Below are 21,360 nucleotides of genomic sequence, written 5' to 3'. Positions count from 1 at the left end.
TTTGCACATGGAGCCGAGGTGGGGCGTGTGGGGGGGTGAGCCCCCACCACGATCGCAGCTGCAGGTCCCGCAGATGGGAGTGAGGGTGGGGCTGCCCCTGAGGACCACAGTCCTGCCTGCAGATGGCTGGCTTGGGTCCTTGGGTCCCTTTGAAGCCCTGGTTCCCTGAAAGTCTCATGCTTATGTGGTCACCCTGAATCGCAGACCCGGAACAATCACTTCCAACATTTCCTCTTCACATACGAAGCAGAGAGCACTGCAAAAACACCGACGCTGGCAGTGTCTCACTCTTCCATTTGTGACATCAGCAACCCAGACACTCTGGAGGGTGAGGGTCCATTCCCCTCAAACTGTGTGAGTGTAAGCACCAACGAACAATTTACAAACCTGTAAACCTACTGTTATGACAAATGAGTGACTTCATTCTAGTTTAAAATTTAGACTAACACAAAAGTGTGTTTATAGCATAACGAATTCCTCCCCTTGGACTTTTATGTATTTGTTTATGTAATATATTTTTTATTGTTGATAGTATTACAGATATCTTCTGTCCCCCTCCTTTGCCCCCCTCCTCCTAGCCCCTGCCTATCCCCCAGGTCTTCACTACCCAATTGCCAGTGTCCATGGCTATGCATATCCTATATAATAAAAGGTGAATATGCAAATCAACCGAACAGCAGGACGACCGGTCGCTATGACGTTCACTGACCATCAGGGGGCAGATGAGCAATGCAGGAGCTGTCCTGGTGGTCAGTGCACTCCGACAGGGGTTTGGGGGGGCGCTGCTCAGCCAGAAGCCGGGCTCACAGCTGGTGAGTGCCGTGGTGGTGGTGGGAGCCTCTCCTGCCTCTGCGGCAGCGCTAAGGATGTCCCACTGACGGCTTAGGCGAGTGGGACATCCCCCAAGGGTTCCTGGACTGTGAGAGGGAGCAGTCCGCGCTGAGGGATCTCCCCCACCAAGTGCACGAATTTCGTGCACCGGACCTCTAGTAAGTATATAAATTCTTTGGTTAATCTCTTCTCCCCACAACCCCACATCGAGGTTTGTCAGTCTGTTCCATGCCTCCCTGCTTCGGGTCTTATTTTGTTGGTCCATTCATTTTGTTCATTTGATTCCACAACTAAGTGAGATCATGTGATATTTGTCTTTCTCAGTTTGGCTTATTTCACTTAGCATAACGTTTCCCAGGCCCATCCATGCAATACTGTGCAGCTGTAAAAAAGAGGGATCTCTTTTCCTCGCCTTGGCCTTTAACGAGAGTGTGTGTCTCTGTTTCCCTAGCTGTTACAGACGGCCGTGCACAAACCGGCTGAAGCACTGCGAGCCGGGCCTCGCGTTCAGTGAGGAGGTGTGCCGCTGTGTGCCCGCGTACTGGAAGAGACCACAGTGAACTGAGACGGGACTGTTTCCCGCCGCCCCGTTTCTGCCATGGCAGACTGTGCTGCCCCTTTAAAACTGTCTGTGGACAGAGAGACGTGTGTGGGGCCACGGTGACAGAGACAGCGGTCGGTGGGTGTTTCCCGAGCCACGTGGATAACGTCACGGAAACGGGCCCCAGCTCATCTGCAAAGACCTCTTATAAACACTGGTTTTCTGCCAAGGACCGAACAGCCGAGGTTTTTCTGTTGTGATTTAAAAAAAAAAAAGACTATATAATTTATTTCCACTAAAAATATTGTTTCTGCATTCATGTTTATAGCAATAACAATTGGTAAAGCTCACTGTGATCAATATTTTTATATCATGCAAAATATGTTTAAAATAAAATGAGAATTGTATTATAAACTGCTGAGTTCGGTCTATTACCATCTTCCGTCGTAAGTAGAACTTGATATTATGGACCATTCACCCCCCCTAACCCCACCCTTTTTCTTTTTCTCCAACCAGATGTCAGATTGGGCTTGTGATAACAATCTAAACCTACAAAAGAAATGTTCACAAGGATAACAGTTGCTATTACATTTTAATCTCAACATTTTCATGAGTATAAACATTTTAGCACATGATACTCTTGAATTTATAACCAAATGAATCGATAAAGAGCATACCATCTAAAAAGGCGGTCTGCTTATTAACATCCATGTGATTGAGTTATTCCGGCACCGGGAGCACTTGGACTTCTAACTCTGGGTGTGATCTCTCTCTCTGGATCTGGTGAGTCATTTTTAGTATTGATACATTTTTAAATACATTAATTTTTTAGCTAATGCAAAAAAATATATATCTACGTTTTGAATGAGCCCCTAAGGCTATGTAACTTGATACAACAGCTGTTATCAGTTATCAGCTTGAAAGTCATCTAAACTATGTGTTGACAATTAGTTTCTCAGAAGATATGGGTAAGCCAAAAAACCACTGGGCCAAATATTAAAGCGCGAAGCATGCCAGAAAAAAAAGACATTTAACTTGTCCCTGGAGATGTAATCATTCTGGCCAAAAGCAGAAGTAACATGGGCAAAGACACAAGACATTGCCGGTGGTACTCAGACAAGTTTATATGGACCATAAAAACCTCGCTTCCCTCCATGGCAATAACTGAGATTTTTGGTGCCAGCTAAAGAGGTGGACCGGAGAGAAAGCTAAACAATTCTGTGGAGCATTAGCAAGACCGACTCAGCAGAAGCTAAAAGATACAGTGAAAATGCCCACAAACTGGCCTCGAGCCTCCAGACCCCAGGCGGGCAATCTGCAGGACGAAGCCGAGAAAACACTGGGCGTCTGAGGCACCAGTGTCTACATGGGCATCTTGGAAGTTTGAACACAGAATTGTATGCCCTGAAACCTAATGCTGTGTCCTTAGCTGAAAAGACTCGAGGGGAAAAGATATTTTTTAAGCGGCGGTATAAGCTCTAGCTTCCAGACTTTTTTTTTTTTTGGAAAGGGGTTTTGACATTGGCTGACTGATGGAATGAAACAGATTCCAGTATTAGAGTTTCTAAAAATAGCTTTGTTCTCTCCATCCACGCTAACTCCAAACAGAAGTGTGGGTGGCGGCCACGAGAAGGCCCCACTGGCATACCCAGGGTGCATCTCTCCGAGGGAGGCAGGCAGGGCCGGCTCTGTCTTCCTCCGGGTGGAGACCCTGCTCCGAAGGACTTGTCCCAGCGGGTAAGAGGGAAGCAGACGCACAGGCGAGGCTGGGATGGCAGCCGGTGCTGTAGGGCATGGCCAGTGGTCAGGACACTCCCACGTGGGGAAGGTCGTGCTCACCTCCCAGGGGGTGCTACGCTCCTGCGCTTTCACTGGCAGGTTGACCAAGGGCTGCTGTTGAGGGACTTTGCCTTTTGAACTGAAGGTGAGCCTAGCCGATCACTTCGCTATGGTAGAAGAGAGACATTGGCGAGTCTGGTTTTCATGTTGATAAATTCTAGAAAGTTCTGAATAAATCCAATTATTGTATCAAAACAAGTGCCTTCAGTACACCCGAACACTGTTTGAGGGAGTCAGTGATACTTTATAAATTAATACCGGTTTTCTCTGTCCTTGAATCTTTTGTATATGGGATACTTTTTTAAAGGGGGTAATTGTTAACTTGCATAAATGCAGTTGGAAGGTTAGAGGCGTTGAGGGTTTGGAAATCTCTATAAAAACCAGAGCTTCACACGTGCTTTCCTCTTCGCTCCACAGCTAACAAGCCGGTGCGGGGAGAAGCCCGGGGGACGGAGGGACCTGGCGGGAACCACAGCAGGTCCTTAGCCTGATTCCTCGGCAAGTGCAGCTTCGTCTCAGGAACGAGCGAGTGGAGCTAAATGTCTGTGAACCCCCCCCCCCCCCCCGCCCCGCTGGTACCAGGCTGGTGCTGGGCCACAGCAGGGGCCTCCGGCGGGAGAAGGGAAACATGGAGCACTGCTGAGAACTCGGGGCGGCCCCGTTCTTGAGAATAGCGACCCATTAAGAGGAAATATGAACCTTTTAAACATGTTCTATGTAAAATTCATAAGTAAAGTATCTCCCGTAACCATAATTCTAACTAGTCTAGACAGCTCAAAGCCCCGGAATTGTATCAAAGGGGACACCTGTGGAGACTTTGGAAAATGTCTTTCAACTGCTGATAAAAGTACATATGTTGAAAAAATACAGCAAGGAGACGTTTCATAAAAAAGCAAAAGTTAAGGCTGCGCCTGCTCCGAACCTGGGCCAGGTGCGCCTACACTTACTGCGCTTGGTCCAGACCAGGCTGTGGTTGCAGAGCTGAGTCCTGATGACCCGGCTTCATTAGGTCTCCGCCTGGTGTCACTGGCTGACGGCACCGGGCCTGGTGTCCACAGCCTCTGAGAACGGGCCAGGTGCCGAGGCTGCCGGGAGCTCACCCACGGGCTGACCACACCGGGCCTGGTGTCCACAGCCTCTGAGAACAGGGGCCAGGTGCCGAGGCTGCCGGGAGCTCACCCACGGGCTGACCACACCGGGCCTGGTGTCCACACCCTCTGAGAAGAGGGGCCAGGTGCCGAGGCTGCCGGGAGCTCACCCACGGGCTGACCACGCATCAGGCTTGACAAGACGTGGCTGTCCACACTGACACAGTAACTGTGGATTAGGTAGACAGGGTGGTGACACACCCTTACCAACGTCCTTTAAATTCACAAAATAATGGGTGGCTGGATCAGAGACTTCACAATTGCCTCAATCAAAATATTTAACTTTATGAACACAATGCATACACACTTTTAAAAGAAAAAAAGAACTTTCACATGTGCTCTGCACACTGCTCTGTCTCACTTTGGAACACTCGTGCGTTGTTAAAGCTGGGACATATTTTTCCATCATTTTAAGGCAGCTGCACATTTTCTTAATCTTTTTAAAAATTAATTTTGCTCTATTTCAAATGTGCAGATTTCAGTTAAGTAGGAATTGTGTTTTGAGGATATCATTAGGAATGCAACTAGGTGGCTGACAGGGTCATTCAGTGTGAAAAAAACCAGCAAATCCTTTTCCTGGGTGCCAGGGTCACATCCGGGAGTACCGGGTGTGGAGACTTCCCATGGCCCAAGTTCATGAATGACAACTGAGCCCTCCACGCCGCCCATGCTTACACTCCCTGTCTCCTTTCTCTGACAGCCCCCTACAACGCCCCCACGGGCTACTGTCCTCTCTGTATCTCTTACAAATCTTAAACGATGACCTTCAACCCTGACTCTCTCCTATTCCCAGCCCCGATGTTTCCTGTGGACAATATGTTTCCTGTCACTGCTCAAGGGTAAGCTGTCCCAGGAAGCAGACAGGACTGGGAGGGGCCGCTCCCCCGATTCTTTTTTTTCTTAAATATATTTTATTGATTTTTTACAGAGAGGAAGGGAGAGGGATAGAGAGTTAGAAACATCGACCAGCTGCCTCCTGCACACCCCCTACTGGGGATGTGCCCACAACCAAGGTACATGCCCTTGTACCCTCAGTCCACAGGCCGATGCTCTATCCACTGAGCCAAACCAGTTAGGGCTCCCCCCATTCTGATGCCCAGTTTAAGCAGCCTCTCTTGGTTTTGATGATATTTGTGAGGCTTGCGTTTCACAGGGACCCAATAAATGAGGGGTCATAGACTCTCATTGGGACATGCTCATAAGAGGGAGGAAAAAGAAAGGAGGGAAGGGAATGAAGAAAAAGTGAAAACAGGAAGAAAGAACAGGAAAAAATGAGAAAAGGTCAGAAGGGAAATCGAGAGGAAAAGCAAGACAACTAGAATTTTAAAGAAAAAATGAAGATGTCCCCTGACCTGTTGGGACGAGGGGTGGGGGTGGCGGGGGAGGCCAGTTCTGGACGTGCATGGGGCATTTCTGCAGCTTGTGACCGAGAGTGGCAAAGGCAGGGTGATGATGTCTTGCGCAGCCCTTGCCTGGGATGATGGTGAGGTAAATGCCAGGGCCCTTATCTGGAAAGGTCAAGGGGAAACCCTGATGTAAGACACTGGGCGGCATTTACTCGTGCCCATGGACTCTGAATGCCACATCTGTCACCGTCATTCCTGTGGTGGTCAGTTGCTTTGGAGAAGGTCTTCGGGAAACAAAGAATGTCCTCATTTCTGCCTTTAAAGCTGATGCCTTCATCGGCCGTTTCAGGTCACACGGCAACGTCATGGCGACTTTGCCCCCAAGTTCCATGACTGGCGTGGCCTGTGTGAGCAAATGGCAGGCGCTGTTCTCCTGTGGCATGTGGGTGGGCGGCACAGGAATGAGAAGTCTCCCTTCCTCCCGAGGCTGGGCTCCCCCTTTGGGTCTCTGGGGAAGCTAGGCTCTCACAGGCGGAAGAGGGCCGGAGGGTGCGAGTTCTCTCGAGCAACCCAGTCTTTTCTCTGCACCTGAGACAACTCCAGGAGTTTCGCTAGGCCTAAGGTGTTTCTACAGGGTACAGCAGTCGGCTTCTCATTTTTATGAAAAAAGCATTGGTTGCCCTGAGCTGTTCAAGGTTTCTCCTGAGACAGGCAGAGCCCACACGACAACACCACAGGGGATCGTTCATGGCACCTTCTTCCTCTTCTCCAGAGACACCCTGTGTATGTTCCGCAGCGCCCCAGGCTGGGCACCAGCCCTTCCCTCCTCATCCCACCAGAGCTGCCTGACCTGATCTGTTTTATGTCAAGATATTGAGGGGGAAAGATTTTATTTTCTTTTGAAAAGGCCCTTTGACAATTCCTTTTTCAAGTGTTCTAAAGCATGACCTTTACCTTCTAGAACTCCCTGAACAAGTTCTTGCTCTCTGCCAAAGCCAGCATCTCCCACGGTGCAGCTGTGGGGGCAACCTCAGCAGAACCCTGGAGCGTGCCAGCGCCTCCTCCTGGCCAGGAACCAACCTGGGCCACACCAAGCAAGGCTATGAGCTCTCACCAGGTGAGGGAAGGAGTCCCCCACGCAAAGAGCCCTGGCTAAAGGATGCTCCACAGAGGATGTATGGAGAAGACATAAATTCAGGTAGGTTTTAATTCAGGTTTTGCTTTTTTAAATTACACTCATTTAACAGCCTTCGACCAAAGCTAAAACAACTCAACATGAGCTGGGCTGACGCATGCTCTGGGCTGGATTTATAACCGGCTCCTCCCTGTGAGCCATGAGGCATTATTCTTGTACCACATTCCCATGAGTTGATTCTCTTCCCCCTTATGTCTCGTTGTTTTTACCAGGACTTTGAACCTGCGAACAATAGAAGCCGCCCTCATCTAGACACGCCGGATTGTTGTCAGAGGGCTGGTGTGAACTCAGCTCATTTTTACACACACTCTGCCCTGTCTTCGTCTGCTCAGCTGCCATAACAGAACACCACAGACTGTGGGTGTAGGCAACAGCAAGTTATTTCCTCACAATTCTGGAGGCTGGAAGCCCAAGATCGAGGTGGCAGCAGCCCTGGTTTCTGGTGCGAGCGAGCTCTCCCTCTCCCTGCGTCCTCACCGGGTCTTCCCTCTGTGCTGTGCTGGGAATGAGATCTCTGGTGTCTCCTCCTCATCCTATAAGGCCACCAGCCCTTTAGAATCAGAGCCCCATGCTTATAACCTAACTTAACCCCAGTTACTTCCCTAAAGACCCTATTTCTAAATGTGGTGACATTTGGGGCTAGGGCTTCAACATATGGATTTGGAGGGGACACAATTCAGTCCATAGCAGTCCCCTCTGTACAGACAAATGTTAATTGTTAAGAAAGAGTTGACTCTGATTCAAATGCTTTGAGACCAAGGAAAGTATTTATCTCAAGGCAGATAGTGCACCTAAGCAGGGTTGTGTGTGGATGGAAGGAAAAGTAACCAAGATCTGCAGAGAGAATAATTAATTCCACAGCAGCCAAGCTATACCTGAAACTCCACCTGAGAGAGTTGGTTGAAAAATAGCCTCACTGAGCTGTGTATAAAAAATGATAAGATACCTGTATATAGAAGCCAGATTTTACTCACAACTTGGGTCTTAAATTTATCTGCCTCCTAGTTGGTACATTAAGGTACTCCATAGTGTAAGAAGCTTCCACTGGCCAGCTGCCTGGTGCTTTCATACATGACAGGACAGTCATTAAACTGGCAGAAGGCACCTGGGGATAACTGTGGCTGTCTCGGGTTTTTCCAAGGGAAAGATAGAAGCTGATCAGCCCAGTCAGCACTGAGATTCTATAGGCGACCGAGAGTCAAAGCCACAGTTGTTGATTTCAGAGTATTTAATATTTTGGTTGCTGATTGAACAACTGGCAAATATGTCCATGTTAAATTAGTGTTTGATCCACAAAAAAACCTCAAGAAGCAACTTCAATCATCCTTGTTTGGCAGTTGCAAATGCCAACTCTTCTTTTTAACTTGAATTAAAGTTAAATTTAGAAATTCAGCCTTATTTACAAATCACAACAAAGTTCTGAGAGATCAACTGTCAGTATAGTCAGCCAAGTATCAGAAGATCAAGGTAAGTATTCTGAGAATGAAGGGCACTTTGAACATAGTAAAGTTTTGTAAAAAAAAACAAAACATATATATATATATATATATATATATATATATATATATATATATGTATATATATATATATATATATTAACAGAATGAAAAATAAAACATGAAAAAGATTAAGATGCATTTGAATAATGACATTAAGTTAGGAATAAACTTTTTGTTCAAATTTCTACTTGATTAAGAATTTCTCATACTATTTTGGCAAGAATTGCCTTCATTTTTAAGAAAATGCACTTTCCTCAAAAAAAAACAAAAAACTTAGAAAGTCAGTTTAAGTCAGCGCTTTTCAAACATTAACTCATAGAGAATTTCCACTGCATTTGGGAAAGACAACATGATCTGGGAAATGTCACCACCGAGGCCCCGTGTCCCTGGGCTCCCACAGGAGGCAGCACAGGTCCTTAACATGTCACTTGCTTGTGAGACAGATTAACCGGCCATTGGAGGAAAATACATTCCTCAGAACCAGAGAGGTTGGGCATTCTGACCCATTTCCAGCAGATTCGAATTTCACTTTTTATTCTTTCTCTCCTCGAAAGGAAATACATTTCTAGAGATGTACTAAGATCCGGGTACCTTTTCTAAGAGATGAACAACAGAAGGCTCAATGTCATTCAAAAAACAGTTTGCTCAAAAAGTTAAAGTGTAGAATTATAAGAGCTTAGAAGAGAGGAGGTAATAATTTTAAAGTAAAACTATAGAAATCTCCTGGCCAAAGAGTGTGTGCATATATAATTTTAAAAATGCTAATAGGAAAATTAAAAGTAAAACAGGACTCTAGTGTTAATAAAAATATAGATCATCTTGCATACAGTACAAACCCCAAGTAAGTCTAAATGTTGTTAACAAACTTCAACTTTCAGGTGATACTTTTATTTTGCTCTAATCATATAATACTCTCTCGTATAATGACACATTAGGGAAATAAGCTGGTCTTGAAATAAAACACTCCTCTATACAAATTTTGATTAGACCCTTGGCATTAACTTTGGCAGTAGGTATGGAATGTATGAGGTGCTTATTGGTCCAAAATTAAAGACCTTGAAATAAGGGTCTTCAGACTCTGCTTGTGGTATAATTTGTGTCTGAAGATTGGAATCTATTGGAATTGGAAGAGACTTCTGCAGATAAACTGAACTCTAGTTGGTGGTTGATTAAGGGGTTCAGGATCATTAAGCATGCTTTAATGATAATTTCCTTTTTATGTACGTGATCCACTAGGCTGTTGTAGTAACAAGATCTTGTCATTGGCATTGGATATTGGCTTTCCTCCTTATACAAAACTTGCAATGCTTTGTATATTTTGGAATTTTTATTACATCAAAGGGGACTGAGAAATTAAAGTCACTTACAAAGCAATCTGAAAAAATATAATTCTTCTGTTGCATTTGCCCTAAACCTTGATAGTTGGTGGCTCAGATCTAACTGACACCCTGCTTCTAATTGCCTCTCCTGGGCAGAGCTTTTCCACAGCATTTCATCTGTTTTCCTAGAGTCTATGTTAATTTTTCCATATACCATGGTTACTTTCATTGAAAAACGTTGAATAATTATGCATTCATTCATTTCACATAGTATCTTACAATATGGAGATGACCAAGTTTGGGTCATATAATTCCATAAGCATTAAAAAAATTAAAAAAGCAATTCTTTTTTTAACTAAAATAGATGCATGCATTATTAAAAGATTTCAAACTATGGACTAAATGCTACTTTTTCACTTTTCAAGATTTCCATCAAATGTATAAAAACAAACAAAAGTATCAAGTCAAACGTGTGCAAATGGAGGACATGAAACTAATAGTGTAATTTTGAGGGTCAGTGGGTGGTCTTTCTAGATTTTCTCCTTTTATACCTTTCCAGTAGCTGCAATACTCAGGCCCTGCTCCAGATTAACAGACTAACCTCTGCAACCTTTAATTTCCTCGTCCTTTTTTTTTTTCACTTCCCAGCCCACACTCTACCCTCTCAACCCTGCAGGAAGCAGCTCCAAGCTTCTCCCTAGGAAACATCAAAATAATGAAAGCTGAACGAAGCTGTTCAAAGCTATGCTCCTCGGGATAAAGAAATAATCCGGGAACTGGGATGGAACCTCTGACCTCTTTGAGCCATGAAATTGGCCTTCCCGTCACATTGCCGTTTACACTTTCTAAACAGAAGCCAAGCGCGTTGTACCTAACAGTCAATTTGAAACATGAAACCTGGCAACCTTTTATGTATTTTCCTGCCTGTAATGCAGTTAGGAACAGTAGTCATATTTGAAAGGAAGGACCGAAGCAGAAATCACCTAAAATTTTATTTTTCTCTCTTGCCCTGATTTTTCCTCTTTTTCAGAGAACACTTCTGAGACCCCTGCACCTCAGGATGTGCCCATTGGCTATGGAACCATATGCTTGAAGCAGTCTTAAGCTGTCAAGTTTCATTTTAGTAAATAATTTTTAGTAAATCTCTAACCATGATTGTAAGTTTGTGTTTGTCCCTCCTTCAGACTAAAATATACAAAGGTTCAAATATCTGTTTTCCTTTATCACCAAAGAAATCTGATGACTTTTCTGTCCATAGGTTTATTGCGAATGAAATGCAGAAGTTTCAGGACTGCAGACAGCACCTTATCCAGCGGTCCTGGCAGGATATGGCCACATTTTCCTGACTTTGTGCTCTCCTATGTGCAGCCTGCCTGACTAGCCTGCTTTTTTAAAATAACAAAACAACCTAAATTCCCCATGGCCTCGTGAGCCTCCGCACCACAGAGCTCCATTTATATTAAACCAGACGTGTCCACGTCATTTCATATTCTCGGCCGTTTTTCTCCATAGCCAAGTCAACTCAAACCAGCTAAGTTTTGAGATCATATCTAAAAAGAAAATCTCAGTTCCTTCCCACGAAAGGAATGGGTTTCATTTAAATGTTTCCTGTTTTCATAAATATATTGCCTGATGGAACTATTGTGTATAACACAAAGTCTGCTTCAATGAGAAGCTAATTGTCACAATGAAATTTCAGCTCAAGCCATAGAAAAAAGGCAAGAGAGGTGAAAAAGAGGGTGGATGCCGTTCTTATTGGGGAGGTTGGAATGTCCTGCATTGTGGGCCAGGACCTCCGTCATTGGACTGACAAGTTAGTTGAAGGCATGGTTCAAAGATCAAACAATCGACAAATGAGGAAATTCCATCTATTTTTGTCATTGTCAGCCTTAAATAAATTGAAATATTGGTCACATGTATCCATCTATATCTATATGGGAAACATTATACGCAAAGGCATCTACCAAGTTGAATGATAATGACACAAGATCCACCCTGCTTAGGATCAGAGCATTTCCAAAAAGAATCCAGTTTAACAGAAGCCTCCAGCACCTGCTTGTGTACATGGTCGGCATACAAGTTAATGACGTTGATTTCAACTACCTGTTTAATTATGAAGAGTGTGTTTTTTGCCCATTAGAGTGATGTGCTTTCAAGTCAAGCTGGAGTGAACATGTTTTACACAATATCCACTTTCTTCTATTCAATGTTTTTAATCCTACAGAACTACATTGTCTGATCATACTGCAACATTTTTCATTTAGTTTGCAATTGCCTCTTGGTTTTCAGTATTTCTTGACCCACTTGGTTTAAGCGTGTTTCCTGAAAACAGCATATGGGTTTTATCTCCTAATAGAAGATTCATTCCTATTTTATTGAAGTCATATATAATTGGTTATATTTTCCACCTTACTTGATACTGTCATTTTTGTTGGTGTTACCATAGGTAGTTATTGTTAATGGGAAGAGAGCAAGGGAAGTCAGATATTGTTGAGCACAGTCAACTGGGGACTCTGAGCCTGTTTGCTTCACCAGGCTACAGCTTCACATTCCCCACAGGGAGCCACCAACCCATTCATCAGATCACTGTGCGTAGGGATAGAACAAAGGGGGAGATAAGTACATGCAAAATAAACGCAATATAGTGCAGGGGGAGGTGCTTGACCCTAGAGGCCAGTCAGTCTAACCTGGGGAAAAGATCATTGGCTGGGGGGTAGAGCCAGTGCAAGCCCTGAAAAACTTAGGAAGTTGGTTGATTATTTTGAAAAAGATCCTGATTAAAAGCCCAAGAGAACAAAGAAGTTCTCTCTCTCTCTCTCTCTCTCTCTCTCTCTCTCTCTCTCATTAATGACCCACACTCTCCAATTTATTCGCATTCTCTCTTGCCTGGAAATATGCTGACCATGTGGATCACCAGCTACCCAGGCCTTCAGGAGACTTCGTTGGCTCCAAGGGACTAAGCCAGTGGTTCTCAACCTTCCTAATGCCTCGATCCTTTAATACAGTTCCTCATGTTGTGGTGACCCCAACCATAAAATTATTTTCGTTGCTACTTCATAACTGTAATTTTGCTACTGTTATGAATCATAAGGTAAATATCTGATATGCAGGATGTATTTTCATTGTTATAAATTGAACATAATTAAAGCACAGTGATTAATCACAAAAAACAATATGTAATTATATATGTGTTTTCCGATGGTCTTAGGCAACCCCTGTGAAAGGGTCATTCGACCCCCAAAGGGGTCTCAACGCACAGGTTGAGAACCGCTGGACTAAGCTTAAATATGAAACAGAAGCTCTCTATGCTGGCTTTTATGTTGGCCCTGCTGAAGACATGGTGTAACAGAGAGAGATGGGACATTGGAAGCCCAGTGTCATCATCACAAATAAATCATCTTGCCGCCATACCACAATCTCCTGCATGTAGGTCCTTGGAATTCTTTCCTCTTGATCCTGTGGAAGAGGCTAATTTCCACCAAGAGCAGCATGATTGCCGGGGTGTCTCTCAGCATCTAGAAGGGTTCAGGAATCTGGAGAAGGGCTGCACGTAAATTAATAAAGAGACTAGACATGAAATATAAATTTGGAAGGCATTTTGGGGCGCTAGAGGAGACCTACCTTCAGTAACCAAGTTCCTTGAATCTCTGGGCCCCTATCTTTTTATTAACACAAATTGCCCTAAAGCAAAGGAGATATACATATCAAAGGTAAGGTTTAGTATACAGTAGGCATTGTCAGGTTGGGGGAACTTCCCTGGCTGTCAGGCAGCAGACAATAATATATGCAAATCTTTAGGTTTGGGGAAATGCTTTCAGCTATTTCAGCAGCAGGTACTATATTCAGCCCTGCTGAATATAGAAGTCCATCAACCTTTTGAGGACTTCTTGCATTTATTGTGACCTTCTGGAAATAGCTTTCAACACATGATCAACAAAATTCACTTCAAATATCCACTCTGGTCTATGAACGTCACTCTCTGTCCTATCAGTCACAGATGCATATTCTACTATTAGATAAAAGCAAGATTAAAAACTACCTTATTTAATAAGACCCATAATCCTCTTGTCAATTAGATGACAGCTTTGAAATACATTTATTTCCATCCTTCTTTCCCCTCTCCCTGTCTTCCCCACGCTAGCAATTCCCCAGTTTTTTCTCTCCCCTAAGTTGGCTGAGATCCTTTGGTGGTGCAGCACATAGCCGTAGTGCTCGTCAATGAAGAATGGAGATCCCCTTGGTTTTCTGTGTGTCATTTCCTGGCTCCCTGACACCTAGCTGAGGTCACATGACAGATTCTGGCCAATGAAATGTCAGTGGAAGTCATGGGGGTGGTTTCTGAGCTGAGTCCATGAAAAGTTTTGTGCACTTTTACAACCTTCCTCTTCCTCTCTCAGAAAAATCATGGAGAAGCCTTGTCTGAAGACGGTAGAGCCACACAACGTAAGCGGCTTCTAGATATTTGAGAGGTCTGCAGAGGTCAGCTGTCTAGAAGAATCTCAGAAAGTAAAGAGGATTATCAGTATAAGCAAGGGAGAAGTAGGTTTCTGTTGCAGAAAAACACAGAAATTTGGGGGCTGCTTGTTGCCAAAATAGAGCTTATTCTAGCTTCCCTTTCATGGGTCCTTATTTGTCATTTGTATTATCTGTCCTCGTATAAAGATTCTTGTTAGCTTTTCAATGCCTAATATGTAAGGGGCAAATCAATCCTTTCATTTTAAATGATATGGAAATGCAATCCAGGGAACGTTTCAGCTCAATAAAAGTTATTTTTAGCTATTTTTAAAAAATGAAGTACCTCCTATATAGTAAGCATTAGACTACGTGCTTTACACATTTCTTAAAAATTCTTTAAAATCCTACAATTTTAGTTACAATGGTTCCCATTTAGAGGTTTGGAGAATGAAAAGCTAGTGGTTAAAAGCATATGCTCTGAAGACAAAAACAACTGGTTATTTCACCTTTCATATCAGTTAGACGGAAAGAGCAACCGTGTCTACCTTTAGGATTGTTGCAAAAATTCAAAGTGGAGGCCAAAGAAACCAAAGGCGCCCATGGTGATAAAGGGAGTATTGGAGTTCACAAAATATTTTCATGGTTAGTGTTTTGGGCCAAGAAAGTAAGTCAAATGTGCTTGGGAACACTCTCCTTCAAAAGTTTAAGAGAAATAAGAAGCAGTTTCTAAAAGCTCAGAAGTAGTGACTGTACATGCATATTCACAGACATATTTCAGCTGTTCTGAGTGCAAAAGCACTCTAAAATCAGGATGATAAAGCAAAATTTTGCTCCAAAAGGCTCTTTTTCTTCTTATCAGTTAAAATTCAGTCCAAGAATCTGCCAAATCCTGAATAATTATGTGAAAGATCTAATCTTCCTCCCTTGTCATTATAACTCACAGAAAACAATGTTTAGTTTCAGCTCCACAGAGTTTTGCCTGCAAAGTTGCAAAGAGCATTTCGAGGGTCACATACCAGCAAACAAAGCCATGGCTATCACAATACTCACACACGTCAACAAAGGAAAATAAACCAAGATGTTGGAGGAGAGATATCCTATAAACCAAGAACACGCACAGGTGACCGCCTGGGCATTGGCCCACTGTGAGAGCATGACATAAGGTGGCCTGCTACGGGACTCCAGCCCTCCTCTCCTGCACACAAAAACAACTATGATGATGACAGTAATAGTGATGGTAATGAGGATGATGGTGCTGGTGACAATGGTGATGATAAGAAGTTTCAAAAATTCCTCAGGTCACAAATTCCTGTGTTGACGATCTCACTTAGACAGTGGCAACCACATCTTTACAGGATGACAAGGTGACTAATGAGTCCTGCGGGATAATTGGAAGACTTCCAAACTAAAAAATGATCACATATTAAAGTCAGTGGCAGAGGGGAGATGAGAAAGGGAGAATCATTCCTCCACGAAAGGACATGATGACACTAATGTCATTTTGGAGGTGCTGAAGTCTAAAGAAACCAACCCATGCTGCCACAAGTCCAAAGTCAGGAGAAAACTAAAAATCATTCATTTCTACATGTAGTCAGAACTACACCAGGAAAAGTCTGAGGCCAACTTCCTATGACAGGAACTAAAAACAAACTATATTCAGTTTTCAAGAGCAACTGGAGAGGGTTTAGGAAAGCATTTTCTGACAGAAAAGGCTTCTCAAATAAGAAAGGAACTTTGGATCAAATATTAAACTCAGAGTGCAAGCAGAAAAACACTGACTCCGCGTAAGGATGCCCCCTTAGGTGCCTTCACAAAGACCTCAGAAAGATTTATATTCATGACCTCTAGGCACATTCAGATGGGAAATGTTCTTTAGGAAATGCCTCTGTTAAGACAAAAGTTCGGGTTTCTGAAAATCTTCAGGATGTGATTCCACAGATACAACAGCCACGGGGGGCCCAAAGTGGAAATGGGCTTACCTCTCAGAGGCTTGTGCCTAAAGGATTAGGTTCATATGTTGACATATAAAAGTTCCTACAACATTTTAAAAGAAATTATACTCACTGAGACTAAAAGGGACAGAAAAAGTACAAAATGAAAAAGGCCTTTGCCTGGCTGGCATGGCTCAGTGATTGAGTATTGACCTATGAACCAGAAAGCCATGGTTAGATTCCAGTCAGGGCACATTCCCTGGTTGCAGGCTCAATCCTCAGTGTGGAATGTGCAGGAGGCAGGTGACCAATGATTCCCTCTCATCATTGATGTTTCTCTCCCTCCCTCTTTCTTCCTCTCTGAAATCAATAACAAATACATATATTTTTTAAAAGTCTTTGCACCTCTGAACTTTCACAGACAAAATATAGGATAAAAACAAAAATAAAGAAACAAAAATCTGCTCAGCTGTAAACATGGGCTTCAGATCATGAAAAAGGAAGAATGACTTAGGGGGAAGAACAAAGAGCCCAGGATGGATCTAAAAGCCATTGGAAATGCCTCTTGGGTTGTAGGTGGAAGCCTTAAATTGAGGATCTGGTAACCTGTTCCCGCTGGATTTCAGAATTGCTATGAAACAGTGGTTCTATTTTGAATACAAAAGTCTACTATGGTTGCCCTAAATCTATCTGATTGTATATTTGCTAGTTTGGGGACAGATAACCTGTCTCTTTAGTTCACAGATCAGATTGGGAGAAACCCTACGTGAGGAATTGTATTCAAGGTATCTCATGCACATTTCACCTGATTTAAATGACAAGATTCTGTACCTTCAGCCTGAGATGAAAGACAAAATAGAATGAAACTTTTGAGGGTGTTGAGAGAGAGTGGCTGTATTTTGTGTGCCATACGATATGAATTGTTTTGGACAGAGGGCGAATGGTGGCGTACGATATTTCCAAAAGATGGCCACCAAATATATCCCATCCAAAATGCTTCTGAAATCTGCTTTGCTACTCTCCCAAGGAAAAGTGCAGTCTATTCACCTCCCTTGAAATCTGGACGGGCTTGTGGTTGTTTTAATCAGCAAAATACAGTGTGAGGAATGCTGTGTGTCTTGTAGACTGGGGCATAACTGCCATGGTGTTCGGATGGTCCAGTCATCTGAGACTCTCCCCTCTTAGACACATCTATCCACCATTCCATGTCTATCTTATCTCACCCAGAGAGGCCATAGGTAGGTAATCCAGCCAAAAGTCTTAACTAAGTCCAGCCTTTGAGTCAAACCAACCCAGAAACCAGATACGTGAGTGAAGAAGACTTCAGATGATTTCAGCCTTCAGATATTTGAAACTGCCTCCACTGAGGCCCCAGACATTATGGATTATACACAAGCCATCCTTGCTGTGCCCTATCTGAATTCTTGACCCACACAATTAGTGAATGTAACACAATTCCTGCAGTTGTAGAGTAATAAGTATGGATTGCTTGTTCCATAGCAATAGTAACTAAAACAAGGTAGATCAAAGAGTATGAACACTGGGGAAGAAGTGACTGAAGAAATGTTGGAATGGTGAACAGACACAAATACTACAAATGCTGTGTTTACAGGCCTCCACCATTTCAGCAGTTTGGCTTTCCATGGGCTATAATGCTCCTGAAAGGACTGATGAGACCGATTAGTGCTCAATGCATTGTACGTGGCTCATGAGAAAGAAGCCAGTTTCCGACACATATAAGAGCAGTGTGGAGAAAGCCTGCCCATCAACATGTTTTTGTGTGATTTTTAGGGAGATGCTTGACAAAATGTAAGCCAGTAATTTGTTTTCAAGTCCGCCTGGATTGCCAAAATACCAATGATGTCTAAAGCATGGGGGTTGGAGGCAGGGAGAAGGGAAAGTGGAAAGAAATTTTAAATTCTCAAAGAAAGGTTCAGCCCAATCCATTTTAATGAAAACAAGACTTTATAGCAAAGTTGCCAGATAGTCCAGTGGATTCAAAGCATTTCTAATTCTCCACGGTCCACAAGATGCCTTTTCCGTGATAATTGTTTCCTCCACAAGCAGAGATGAGCATTTTATAGGCAGACTCTCCTACCAGGTAGGTCTCTATGTCTCTTATTGAAAACATGGCTCACTCCCTGTGCAGATAAGAAATATTAGGTTTTAGACCAAAATCCACCCTCTTTTTAAGCAGATAATGTTTAAATCAGGAAAAATGACACAAGTCAACCTGCTCGGATAAAGAAAAGGACTTCCGGGTGAGGAAATCTCTTCATACTAAAGAAAAATCACAAAGTGATAGAGACCAAGTTCTTGACTAAGAATTGTGTAGAGAGCAATACTGGCATGTGTTGCTAAGTGCCAACAATGTGAATCTGACCCGTCGCTCAATGTATTAGTTCTCTGTTGCTGCATAAGAAAGTACCAGACCTGAGCAGCTTAAAACAGCGCCCATTTAGGACCTTACATTCCTGTAGGTCAGAAAGCCAGAGGGCTGACTCTGTTCTGAGTCCCAAGGCGACTTCATGGTGTTGGCTGGGCGCACTCCATCTGGAGGTTCTGGGGAAGAATCTGCTCCAGGCTCATGGATGCTGTTGGCACAATTCAGTTCCTCCCAAAGGCCACTCTCAGGTCCTTGCCCCAGGGACCCTCCATCTCAACAGTGTGAAATTTCCTCACATAGATTTCCTCATGCGTAGGACCTCTGTGAGTTACTCAACTGTAGCCAGCTGGAGAACATTGAAAAGCTCATGTGATTAGGCCAGGCCCACTCTGAACATCTCCTTCTTTTAAGGTCAACAGATTCATAATCCTAACATCAGCAAAGTCACACAACTAAGGGAGGAAAAGCCATGTAAAAGGTCATTGGGGTCATCTTAGATTTCTGCTACCACAGATAGTAAACATCAATGGAACCACTTTGTTAAAAAGACAAACAAAATCCATTGACCTTCACTGCTCTTTTTTTTTTTTCAATCCTCACCTGAGGATATTTTTCCATTGATTTTTATAGAGAGTGGAAGAGAGAGGGAGAGACAGAGAGAGAGAAACATTGATGTGAGAGAGACATATCAATTGGTTGCCTCGGAATGCACCGTAACCACGGCCAGGGATGGAGCCTGTAACCGAGGTATGTGCACTTGACTAGAATCAAACCCGAACTCTTCAATCTGCAGTCAATGCTCTGTCTACTGAGCCAAACCGGAAAGGCCCATTGCTCCTTATTTAGATGGTCAACTTCAATGCTTGGGAACTGTGGCCTATCAGTGGGAGCTTGATTTCAGAGTCAGAAAGAAAACTCTGTGTTCCACTCCTTCTTCGGCCAACTCACGTATCCATTCATCACACTGGATGTCAACATCTACATTTGAGGGGGGGGGGGGAAGGAGACAATATATATATCATAGGTTTTTAAAAATAATTAAATGAACTAATAAGGGTAAATAATTTCTAGTTCTATGCTTTCTACATGGTGGGAATGCAAAAGAAATCCCCAGGTTCAGACTGCCCTTCTATAAAATCCTGGTGGGCTGTAAATACAGTGGTTACTTCACCCCTTATCACCTCAAGTAGCAGCACTTTTTATCCTTTTATTGGGCATCCGTCACATGTCAACCTTCTGCTTTATATAACACTCAAATTAAGGCAGAGCAATAAGTCACCAGAGGATTAATATTGGAAATTAATTCTGGGTATACCAATATTTATTGAGTTAGGCTACACCAGTTAATATCAATGTATAGTTAGTGGGAGAATTCAATATGGAAAAGAGAAAAAAAATGAAAATCTGGTGCATTTGTTTTCAATTGTAATGGTAATAAACCCTGGAAATAGTCTATTAATTTTTATAACAACCTTATTTTTTAGGAGAGTAGAATCAGGAGGCAGTCATATCTCTTTCTCTATTAATTTATAGCATCAGTTACTAATACCTATGTTTGTCATGGGTCAAAATATTTTAATGATGTCGACAAGTATACTCACTCCTATTTGCTGATGAAGTTTGGAAATAATTTAAGTAGCTCCTCCAGGATCCTTAAGTACATTAATGCTAGGATCTAGAAAATTCCAGAATAATCGTCTCCTATGGCAGAGCAAGCCCTGAGTCTTACATCAATTCATGGGCCATAATGCTTCAGTGACATTCCCACACTTTTCGGATGTTGCTATCCTCACCTGCATGGAGACAGCTTGATGAAATGAGGTAAGCACAAGACAGATTCGAATAGCATGTGGACCCAGGTCACATATTATTTGGTCTGTTAAGAGCTTAGAACTTGTTGCCAATCCAAAGTGCATATCTCATGGCTTCAGAAATACCATATTCCCAAGTTAATTTATTCCTGTTCTGTACAGAGCCCCCATAGAAAAGGCACCCAATTTACAATCAGTTGTTGGTAATAATAACAGACATGGAAATTCACAGAGATTTGAAGGAAAACAGATGTTTCTGGGCTTCCCCCCAGTATTGAAAGAACAACAGAAAAACATGCCTTGCTTGAGTATATTTTCTACACAAAAACAAAAGTGGGGGGGGGGGGGGGAAGACTGCATTTCTCCTATAAATGGATTCAAAAACTACTACCAAAATAATCACACTAGGCCAGACCAGAGAGTTGACATTGGTATTGACTCATCTGAAACCATTCCAGAAATTTGGAAGCACAGAGCTGGTTGCTATCAATGGATTTTTGGAATGGAAAAAAAGAAAAGCTGAAAGAATTTTGGAAGTATATTACTAAGTGGAACTTCCCAATTAAAAAAAAATGTTTTTAATTCTTGAAAATTTTCTAATATTTGGAAATGTAGGTGAATTCAAATCTTAGAATTATGATTTTAAATAAATACATGACTAGTCTATAGACATAAGGGTCATACTTATTAAGGCAAAGTTTAAAATTAGCTTCCAAGAAGTAAATGCAAATTGTTTTCTGATTTGCTCAGTTTGCCTAAATCTCTTTGGTTCTTTGTCCATTCCTCTCACTTGGCCAATGTATCCCCAGTTAAACAACTCAAGCTACATAGCACTTCATTTGGGCTAAGAGCCATTGTTTCAATTGCCAGTCCTCTAGTAATCCAAAGTGGCAATCACAGAAATACTTTGTCAATATAGCGTTAATTCAGAAGTGTTTCTTGATCTTAAACCTAGTTAATATTACAAGAACTTTATTTAAGAAAGAACTAGCATACAGAAACTCCTTTGTAAATAGGCTGGGTTTTTTGTTGTTGCCTTTTTAGGGTGTCAATGAAAGA

At 42.8% G+C, this 21,360-nt stretch overlaps 1 protein-coding gene across 1 annotated transcript in view; it reads left to right on the top strand.

The window, feature by feature from the left end:
* Positions 1-1,783, top strand: part of VEGFC (vascular endothelial growth factor C) — an 86,191-nt gene extending 84,408 nt beyond the window's left edge. The window contains exon 7 of the mRNA XM_081085097.1: positions 1,283-1,783. Coding sequence (XP_080941223.1) covers positions 1,283-1,391 — 109 coding nt within the window. The 3' untranslated portion in view covers positions 1,392-1,783. The remainder of the gene's footprint in view (positions 1-1,282) is intronic.
* The last annotated feature ends 19,577 nt before the right edge of the window (positions 1,784-21,360 follow it).

Source organism: Myotis nattereri, assembly GCF_964212035.1.
Source record: "Myotis nattereri genome assembly, chromosome: 2".
NCBI lineage: Eukaryota > Metazoa > Chordata > Mammalia > Chiroptera > Vespertilionidae > Myotis > Myotis nattereri.
Note: the sequence above shows the minus strand (reverse complement) of the source record. Positions and strands in the feature narration are given on the sequence as shown.